Source organism: Rhinopithecus bieti, unplaced genomic scaffold, assembly GCF_001698545.2.
Source record: "Rhinopithecus bieti isolate Rb0 unplaced genomic scaffold, ASM169854v2 scaffold_55, whole genome shotgun sequence".
Classification (NCBI taxonomy): domain Eukaryota; kingdom Metazoa; phylum Chordata; class Mammalia; order Primates; family Cercopithecidae; genus Rhinopithecus; species Rhinopithecus bieti.
The window spans coordinates 298,312-308,864 of NW_016803114.1; the positions used below are offsets into that span (position 1 = coordinate 298,312).

The following is a 10,553-nucleotide window of genomic DNA, read 5'->3' on the forward strand; positions in this document are numbered from 1 at the left end:
GAGAGGGGAGAGAGATCAGCCAGATGTGGTGCATGTTTGTAGTACCAACTACTTGGGAGGCTGAGGCAGAAGTATCACCTGAGCCCAGGAGTTTGAGGCTGCAGTGAGCTATGACAGCACCACTGCACTCTAGCCTGAGCAATAAAGCAAGACCTTATCTCCAAAAAATAAAATAAGAAGACATGTGTCCCTTCTCAAACCTCCCCTTCAACCACTGCCCCATTTCTTTGTTTTCCTTTACAGCAAATCTCAAAAGAATTGTCTATCTTCCTTCTCCAATTTTCATTTCTATTTAAATGACATCTTTACCACCACCTAAACAGAAATTGCCCATGTTATTAAGGTCGTCCACATTACTAAATCTACAGAACTCATGACTTGACTCATCAACTGCAAATCACATAGCTACTCACTCCTTTCTTAAAACACTTCCCTTTCCTCCCAGGACATCACACTCACCTAATTTTCCTCCTACCTCCCTAGCAGCTCCTTTCAATCTCCTTTGCTGATTCCTCCATTACCTGGTTATTTCTTCCTCATTACCCATTAAAGGAATGATTCCAGGATTCAGTCCTCCAGTTTGTTTCCTTCTCTATGTAAACTCCTGAAGTAATCTAATCCGATTCATGACCTTAAATACACCATCTATATCCTAAATTCATTATCTCTAGACTGGACCACTCACTGGCTTATTTATCAACCTACCTACTCAGTATTTCTACTTAAGTGTCTAGTAGACATCTAAATACCAGTTACAGATGGAACTCTGATCTCCCCTACCCAGTGACTTGGCTGCTCAGGTCACGAACAGTGGAAGGCATCCTTAACACATCCAGCTACATCAGTAAATGTTATTACCTTAAAAATAGATCCAAAATCTGTCCACTTGTGACCACCTCCATTGCTGATCCAAAACCATTTCTCATGATTATTACAATCACTTACACCTTTACCTCCTTACATTCATTCTAAAAAGAGTAGCCAGATGAATACTAGTAAGTCATGTCATCTCACTACTCTGCCCTTCACCCTCCATACTCCTTACACTCAGAATAAGAAACAGCCTCTATAAGGGCCTACAAGGTCAGACATACTGTGGCCTTCCATGACTTTTCTGACTCTATTCCCAACTACTTTTCCCCTCACCACTCCGTTCTATTCACACAAGTATGTGCTTGCTTTTGGTCTCTACATTTGTTTTCTTTAACCCTAATACTCTTCTTCCAGATTTCTGCACAGCTTCCTTCCTTACCATCTTTAATGTTTACTCAAATGTCACCTTATCAGTGAGACCTCCCCTAAACACCCTTACTTTAATTTCAACTCTTCCATGCACAGTTCTTATCCTCTTCCTAGCTCCTTTCTCCACAGACTATACCTTTTAATATACCATGTAATATATCTACCTATTTTGATCACTGCATACTAACATGCTGCTCCACACTGGTGGGTTAGTGTGCAATTAGAATATAAGCTTCCTAAGACAGGGACTGTCTTACTCACTTATTCACATATCCCCAGCACCAAAAGCAGTTTGGCACAGAGCTGGTACTTAATAAACATCTGATGAATTAATTAATGAACTGTTAAGACTCACTAGACACTTGACAAAAACCCCAAGTATAAGCAAAAAACCAAGATACACAAAAAACTGACTTCATAAAAAAACAGAGACAAATGAGGGAACAGAAGGAAACAAACAAAAAAAGTCCTATTATCAAAATCTTCAAAACTTAAAACAAAATGCATCAAGAACATGAAAGACTCTCGAACTTAAAAACATTACTACTGGAAAAAAAATCATTAGAAAGATTGGAAGATAAAGTAAAAATCACCAAGAACACAGGGTAGTGAAAAAAAACTAAAAAGGTGTTTTAAAATACGAAGGGAAAAAGACAAAGTTTTATGCCAGGAGGGCCAACAAGTGACCATCAGAAATTTGTGGGGTTGGCGGGGACCTAGTACGAAACTAAAGGCAGAAAATTTCAAAAAACTATTACATGAAATTTTATTAGAGCTTAAAGGAGAATCAGAAAAGTCTTCAATCTGAAAGAGTCAATTTTTTTTTGATGCTATTTTCAATTTTATTCTTGCTTTTAAAAGAAGGTATTTCTCTCCATTTATGTATCTAGCTATTTATTTATTTATTTTTTATTTTATTATACTTTAAGTTCTAGGATACATGTCCACAACATGCAGGTTTGTTACATATGTATACACGTACCATGTTGGTGTGCTGCACCTATTAACTCGTCAATTTTAAAAACATGGTAGAAGTGAGTTATAAAGCTTAAAATAAAGAAAACTCAAAGTGTCAATCACTTTCAATTTTATATCAGGAAATAAACTGTATTTTAAACAAACTCTGTTTGTTTGTTGAATACATTTATGCACTGACTTTCAGTAACAGCCACAAGTATTTTCTTTCCAGAGCAATAATGACAATAAAAAGAAACTACATAACATAGCTCTTATATTATAATCTCAATTATGTTCAGTGATGGTTTTACATAAAAATTTCCGTTACAAATTATACATGAGATTCTCAATAAATAACACATAAAAAAATTAAATTCTGTAAGTCTTTTAAAGCAAAAGATATTTTACTTTTCATAAAAGAATACATATAACTTTAAAATTGTTTGTAGTGGGGTGCTACTGGTAACAATAGTTAACATTTAATAGTTACTTTCGAGGCTGGAATGGTGGCTCATGCCCGTAATCCCTGCACTTTGGGAGGCCAAGGAGGGTGGATCATGAAGTCAGGAGTTCGAGATCAGTCTGGCCAACATAGCGAAATCCTGTCTCTACTAAAAACACAAAAAATTAGCCAGGTGTGGTGGTGTGCGCCTGTAATCCCAGCTACTCGGGAGGCTGAGGTAGGAGAATCGTGTGAACCCGGGAGTTGGAGGCTGCAGTGAGCAGAGATCACGCCATTGCACTCTAGCCCAGGCAACAGTGTGAGACCCCATCTTAAAAAAAAAAAAAGTTACTTTTGAAAAACCTACTCACAAGAATTTTCTGAAAATGAGACCTTCAATGAAAACATACCTATAAATACTGATTTTAGTTGTTTAACTTACCTTACTCAGAGGGGCTTTGATTTTTTTCAAGCATAAAGCAAGAAGTTCCCTGGATTCTAAAGCACACTGTATCCAAGTTCCTGGTGGCTGAAAATACCTAAAAGAGAAGATAACATACTGAAATCCAACATCTCTCAGAAAACACAGAAATTTCCATTTGAATATACAGATATAACCCAAATTATTAACCAGCCATAATAAAACCCAAGGATGATATGAAGCACATAACTCAAAAATACTTTAATGGTTCCAAAACTTTCAACTAGACTAGTAGCTTCAACTAAAAAGGTAAAATTCTGACTGAGAAAGCCAATCTGAAGTAACCTATTAAAGTGATCTTATTACTTCAATCACCAAATCACCACTAAAATGTTTAGAGTCTCTTGAAGTTATGCTCTGAAAAACAGGTGAGAATTATCTCAAAATGGCATTAAAATGGTTTATTATATACTTCTAAAATGCCTGAGAACTGCTTATTTTTCACAAAAAAAAGGTACGTTAGTACCTCACAACACTATGAATCGCAATAGTTCAGTCTATTCATCTACGTTTCAAGTCCTTTTCAAATTTCAAATTGTAAAACAATGTTTAAAATCTTAAGTAAAACCTTACTAAAACAAAACTTAAATCTCTCACACATGTGCTTTAAGGTTTTTAGTCCCGCCTATCCAGGACTTAGCACAATGTCAGACACATCTTATAGTAGGTATTCAATAAATGCTTGTTAAATATAAAATACTTCCAAACATATTACGTGAATGCCTTTTTGCCATACTTGTTAAATAACCGAGAGTTTTGATTTTCACTTTTCAAGGTTCAATCAAAACATTACACAGGTCCCCTTTGTTTATAAGTACATAATTATTTATTTATTTATTTATTTATTGGGTATTTTTTCTTTTTTCTTTTTTTTTTTTTTTTTGAGACAGAGTCTCACTCCGTCCCCCAGGTTGGAGTGCAGTGTACGATCTCAGCTCACTGTAACCTCTGCCTCTTGGGTTCGAGCGATTCTCCTACCTCAGCCTCCTGAGTAACTAGAATTACATGCATGCCCCACCATGCCCAGCTAATTTTTGTATTTTAGTAGAGACAGGGTTTCACCATGTTGGCCAGTCTGGTCTCGAACTCCTGACCTCAAGTGATCCACCCACCTCAGCCTCCTCAAGTGCTTGGATTACAGGCGTGAGCCACCATGCCTGGCCTATGAGTATACTTTTAGAGTTAGAAAAGGCTTCACATATCACCTAATAAAACCCTTCATTCTGATGAGGAAATTGAGGCCCAGAGATGATAAATGGCCAAGAGTTTCAAACAGCTAGTTTGTGAGGAAGCCAAGACAAACTAAGTCTGTTTAGTTCTTTATCAGTACTTTTCTAACTCCACCAGGCTTTTAATAGCAAATAGTTATAACAGATTAACCCTCACACGTGCTAAGTTTGTGTATTGTAAACTCCCTGAAAAAGTACACAAAGTTTCATGTGTTTGTTCATATACATATGTAAATATTTGGGAGGAGAGATACAGTTTTCAAATTCTCAAAGGAGTCCATGAACCACCCCTCTAGACATACACACTCAAAAAGTTAGGGTCTTACCCCATTTTGGAAATCACAGGCATATACTTTTATACTCATTAGGCAGTTTTGTTTTTCTCAATGGCCTAATAGATATAAGCTGTTTATCACAACAAAGAAAATCAAGAGGAATGAAACATTAACTTTCAGAAGTCTTCTGCCTTCAAATACAATCTTTACTTCAGACCATTCCAGATATGATTTACTGAGCTTCTTTTCCATCAACAATAGTTATTTTAATTACACATGAAGTTATAAGAGTTTTTAAAATATATTACTAAATTACTACAAACATAACGTGCTTTTTATCATACACGGCTTCTAATAACTAAAGAAAAAAAAACCTTATAACAACAAGAATATGTCCTCAATAATCTGCTCTCACCCTTACAAACATCAACTCCCATCTATTAATTGTATATATCAAATCTATTAGATCCTTTAACAGAAGGACAGAGTCAAATACCTTTACACTATCTTTACCAGATTAGAAGGACACACAAAGTACACTATAAAATTGCAACTTCTAAAATTTTTGGCGAAACCAAGAGAAAATTTAAACCTTAACTGCATGCACTTTACTCCATATACCTTCGTGTAATCTCAGCGTATCTCCGTGGTTCTCTAAATGTAAATTCCAACTTTAAAAAGAGCAAAATTGTACTGCAACGTACCTTTGACATTGTTTGCAGAATGAAATCGAGACTTGTTTTGGAATACCTTGGCTGATGTCCACTTTACTTCGCAAACAGGCCACACAAATATTGGCAGGATTTGGACTTATCGGAACACCACACTCACAGCACAAGCTTTAATAAATAAAGGATACATTTTCAAATTAGATTTTAAAATACACAAATTTTTTTTTTTAGATGCCAAACAAACAAAAGTCTTCAAGTTAGGCCATAGTATCTTTGCCCCTTTTTAAAAAAAATGACGGAAACAAGGCAACCTGGGCCAGTCACAGCGGTTCATGCCTGTAATTCCAGCACTTTGGGAGGCTGAGGCAGGCCGATAACCTGAGATAAAGAGTTCGAGACCAGCCTGGCCAACATGGTGAAACCCCACCTCTACTAAAAATAGAAAAATCAGCCAGGCATGGCGGCACATGACGGTAATCCCAGCTACTTGGGAGGCTGAGGCACGAGAATCGTTTAAACCCAGCAGGCAGAAGTTGCAGTGAGCCACATCACGCCACAGCACTCCAGCCTGGGTGACAGACCAAGAAACAAAGTCTTAAAAAAAAGAAACAAAGCAATCTTCAAAGATGCAGTAGATAAAGATAACCCCGTAATACAGGGGCAAAAACACCAAAAATGGCTATAATTCTAAAAATCCTCAATACAAGGCCGATGTCCTAAAGCTTCTAGAGAATCAGTACTGTCCAACAGAACTTCATGCCATGACAGAAATGTTTTATTCTGGTCTGTACAACAAGATAGCCACTAGCCACATGTGGCAAACTGGGCCATGAAAAGTGACTAGTACAACTGAGAAACTCAATGTACTTTTTTTTTAAATTCAAATCTACATTTAAATAGCCAGTGTGGGTCTAAACAAGTCTTTTTTTATTAAAAGCAAATGAAACTATATTGTCACATTAAAACAAACGGAGGTATATTGATGAAGAATACAAATCTTGCACTAATTTTAATTTTAAATACTTAAATACAATAAAAAAAGTTAACGTGCTCTTTACCACACCCAACCAACACTATCCATAAAGGTAATATTTATTAACAATTTGTAGATATCCTTCCAAACATTTTCTATGCAGACACAAACATTCACATTAACTTTTATAAATAAACAGATAAACTTCCTAACCGCAAGTGTAGCAACAAACTTGGGAAAAATTTGAGAAGCACTGTTATTCATTATCCCTTATTGAAAATTGGAAAACCAAGTAAGAATCAATTAACAAGGCAATAGTGTGTCAATGGCAAAACCAAAAGAAAATCCTGTATCAAGAATATGTAAGATCAGTTTGTCTCTTTTAATTCAACCACCTCATTTCTAAACACTAAGCCTTTAAAAATGTATTTATTCAGGGTATACAGGTGAAAAGTATGGTGTCACTACATTAAAAGACTACAGCTGTCTACTTATCTCTAATGAACATTTCTTCAAGTATATCTCTGGACTACACCAATAGAAACTAATATCTAAATCATTTCTAACAGAATTAGACACCAACATACTCCAAAGGCAATTTAAAAAAAAACCATAAGGACTCCTAAAATATAAACATTTACGCAAAGCAGAATTTTTTTTTTTTTAACAGGATGGGAAGTCTATCAACATCTAGAGACTCAGTACAAATGACGAACTATCATAATTCGAGATGTACTTGGGGCAGAAAAAGTCTGAGAACCCCTAATGTAGAACAACATTGTCCAAAATAAAAGTTCTATAATTTTCCATGTCCAATGGTAGCCACCAGCCACATGTGGCAACACGGCTAGTACAAACGAGCAATCAAGTATTTAATTTTATTCCATTTAAATTAATTTAGGAAACTTCCAACTTAAACTGCTTGGGGCTTATGTTGACAGAGTAGAGCCAGTGGTGCCACCTGGAAAGCAAGCAGTTCCTGACAGAGCTTACCAGGCTCCTTCAGAAGTGCTAGTTGTCCGGCATAGAAAAAGTATAATGGTCAAACAACCCATTCCAACAAAGGGTTTTGTGAAGGAATCTGAACCCTTCCACAAGTGTCTGTTAAAAGCTACTGACAGAACAAGGAAGATCAGTACTATGCTGAGCTCCAAAGACATTTTCAGATGGCTTATTCAAACCCAGAGATAACTGAGTGACAAGGGAAGAGTTAAAGCATCACAGGGAAGGGGGCCAAAGTTCCTGCTTTCACTAACCACTGAATTCCAAGCTAGTTTCTCCATAGTTAGTGTTTTCCTGTGAGATTAGGATCATCTTAGAAGGACTGCAATGTTTACAGGGTAGTTGTGGTAAGAAGCCAATTTATTTTAGATTTAGCTAATTGGTCTGTGCTGAACGATTCCAGGATTATCGTTTAAAAGTCTCTGTAGTCATCTCTTTGAAGAGCACTGTATCGTTAAACCTATTTATCAGCAAAAAAAAAAAAAAGTTAACTTGAACTTAAATGCAAGAAATTAAAATTGATAATTAAGTTTTAAGATGTTCAAAATTTAAAAATTATGATATTATAATCTCCAATAAAAAACAGCAAGTTATTCCCAGCTACTCGGTAGGCTGAAGCAGGGAATTGCTTGAACTCGGGAGGCGGAGGTTGCAAAGAGCCGAGATCACACTACTGCACTCCAGCCTGGGCAACAGAGCGAGATTCTGTCTCAAACAAAAAAAGTAAGGAAATGTAAATAAAAAGTAAATTTAAATAGCCACACGTGGCTAATGGCTCCATATTGGACAGTGCCGATATAAAACAATGTATGGAAAATATTTTAACCCTCTTAGAGAGTGTATTTACTAGAATAAGCTTTATAATCAGAAACGAATTCGATTTTCTACAGAAATAAGACTTTTATTTTTTCCCATTTATGACAATAGAAGCTCCTTCCCACCCACCCATAGTGAGTTTCCAGGGTTCACAGAAGATTTTCACATGCAAGGGGGAAAGAAGAAGTGTCGCACTCACATGTGTCCAGGGCTGCGGTCGGTGGATTCCGTCATGTACTCCATCGTTCTGTATGCCTTAAATTGAAAAAATAAAATAAAATGAGAATGTTGGGATTTAAATCACACTGTCTGGTCTCCTCTTTTTACGTCCTCCTCCAGTCTCTCTGAATAATTAACATATTCACGTAAGTTCCAAAAAGCAGGAAAGAAGGAAAGCCAACTCCACTGGGTAAGTTCGGAAGAAAGAACTTTAAGATGAAGACCACGGGATTACTGAGTTTCCCAACTGCAAGACCCTCGGTCCACCCAGCTCTGCCGCTGACCTCCATCTCACCTGGGCTCCAACCCTGGACGACCCAGGGCGAGGTCAGCTCGGGACTGCGGACGCCCAGACCCTCCTGCTCTCCACCAACCCGCCGCGCCTCAGACATACGCCGCAGGAGTCCCCGGATGAAGTCCCTGCGCCCGTGGGTCACCCACGCCGACCCCCAACCCTGGGGCGCGACCACATACGGGTTCTGGGCACGCGGCGCTCACGCGGACTGAGCACGACCCGAGCCCAGGGAGCCCGCCCCACCCCCTACTCAGGGGACCGCGCCGATGGCCCGGGTCTCGGACCCCGGAACCTACTTCGCGCCGCCTGACCAGCACCGGATTTGCTGAAAACCTGCAACAAAATAGATCCCGGCCGTCCTGTCACCTGCCACCCCGTTTGTCTCCGCCACAGAGAGGATCTCGCGAGAGAAATGCTCGAAATCCCGCGGCCTGAGTGACGTGTGGAAAGGGGCGGGCGGAGGCGGGGAAAGGGGCGGCACAGACGGGCAGAAGGGTGAGGGGAGCTGCTGGGAGGCTGAGAAAGCGCGCGGAGGGAAGGGCCAGGGGCTCCTTCGCCTTCACCGACTGCTTTTCAGTTATCGTCTGGATTTTCCCAGGCCGGAGTTCACTCCAAACCAACCTCGCCGGTATATTAGTCTCTTTTCAGCTATCCCGACTGTGCGCTTGCTTCTCGATTAAACGATTATGTTATATAAAAGTTATATGTAAACAGTACCTTACGCAAAGAAACGCCATCCAGGCCGGCGCCTTTGTCTGGTTCACCATCATATACAGGCCTGATGCCTGCCACACCCTAACTACTCAAACGATTATTTGTTGAAAGAATGAAATGTAAAGCATAATTATCTGTGAAGAAGTCTATGCGATATTTAGACAAATTATTAATTATGTGATTCCAGATAGTGCACTTAATATCCTCTTATGACTGATTTATCCCTCAAACTTGGAGCAGCACAGACCATGTCTAATGGGTCTCATGACAGCCTTTCAAATATTTGAAGAGTACAACCTTTTTATTTTGTAAATCCTCTCATCCCAAATTTCAAAGAATAAGCAAGGGCGTTTTGTAGAGGGTGATCAGAGAAAGCCTCTCATCATTTCTTGCCCAGAATACTTAAGTAGCCTCTCATCAGCTCTCCCTAGTTGTAGACTCCAATCCATCCTTCTGAAATGCAGTTCTGATTTTGCCACACTCCCCTGCTTTCAATCCTTCAGTGGCCTCTGCTTACCTTAAGCATTATTTCCAGTTTCTTTGCATGGAAAGAAGACCTTTCAGGATCTGATCTCCACATATCCTGTCCTCCTCCCAAGCACACGTACTCCCAGGCCATGCAAACCAACTGGCAGGTCTCACAGGAAATAGTCTTCCTTTGCTTCTACCCAGGACTCCGTAAAGATTAAGCATGAATTAGTTTCCTAGTGCTGCTCTAACAAGTTATCACTGATTTAGTTGGCTTAAAAAACACAAATTTGTTCTCTTCCAGTTTTGGAAACTACAGGTCTAAACAGATGGTGAGGGCTGACTCTGGAGGCTCTAGGAGAAAATGTCAGGCCTCTGAGTCCAAGCTAAGCCATCATATCCCCTGTGACCTGCACGTATACATCCAGATGGCCTGAAGTAACTGAAGAATCACAAAAGAAGTGAAAATGGCCTGTTCCTGCCTTAACTGATGACATTACCTTGTGAAATTCCTTTTCCTGGCTCATCCTTGCTCAAAGGCTCCCCAACTGAGCACCTTGTTACCCCTTCCCCTGCCCACCAGAGAACAACCGCCTTTGACTGTAATTTTCCTTTACCTACCCAAATCCTATAAAATGGCCCCACCCCTATCTCCCTTCACTGACTCTCTTTTCGGACTCAGCCTACCTTTGCGTTGCTCACACAAAGCCTGTTTGGCAGTCTCTTCACACAGACGAGAGTGAAATTTGGTGCCGTGACTCGGATCGGG

The 10,553-nt window shown here is 39.2% G+C and overlaps 1 protein-coding gene across 2 annotated transcripts in view; it reads right to left on the bottom strand.

Moving 5' to 3' along the window:
• NMD3 (NMD3 ribosome export adaptor) overlaps positions 1–9,020 on the bottom strand; it is a 28,135-nt gene extending 19,115 nt beyond the window's left edge. The window contains exons 1-4 of one of the 2 annotated variants that reach the window (XM_017849030.1): positions 8,899–9,020; positions 8,288–8,343; positions 5,331–5,465; positions 3,084–3,180 (exon numbers count right to left, since the gene is read on the bottom strand). In XM_017849030.1, coding sequence (XP_017704519.1) covers positions 3,084–3,180; positions 5,331–5,465; positions 8,288–8,331 — 276 coding nt within the window. In that variant the 5' untranslated portion in view covers positions 8,332–8,343; positions 8,899–9,020. Of the gene's footprint in view, positions 1–3,083; positions 3,181–5,330; positions 5,466–8,287; positions 8,344–8,602; positions 8,832–8,898 lie in introns of those variants that run through there. The other variant, XM_017849103.1, reaches the window with a different exon arrangement.
• Between the last annotated feature and the right edge of the window lie 1,533 nt (positions 9,021–10,553).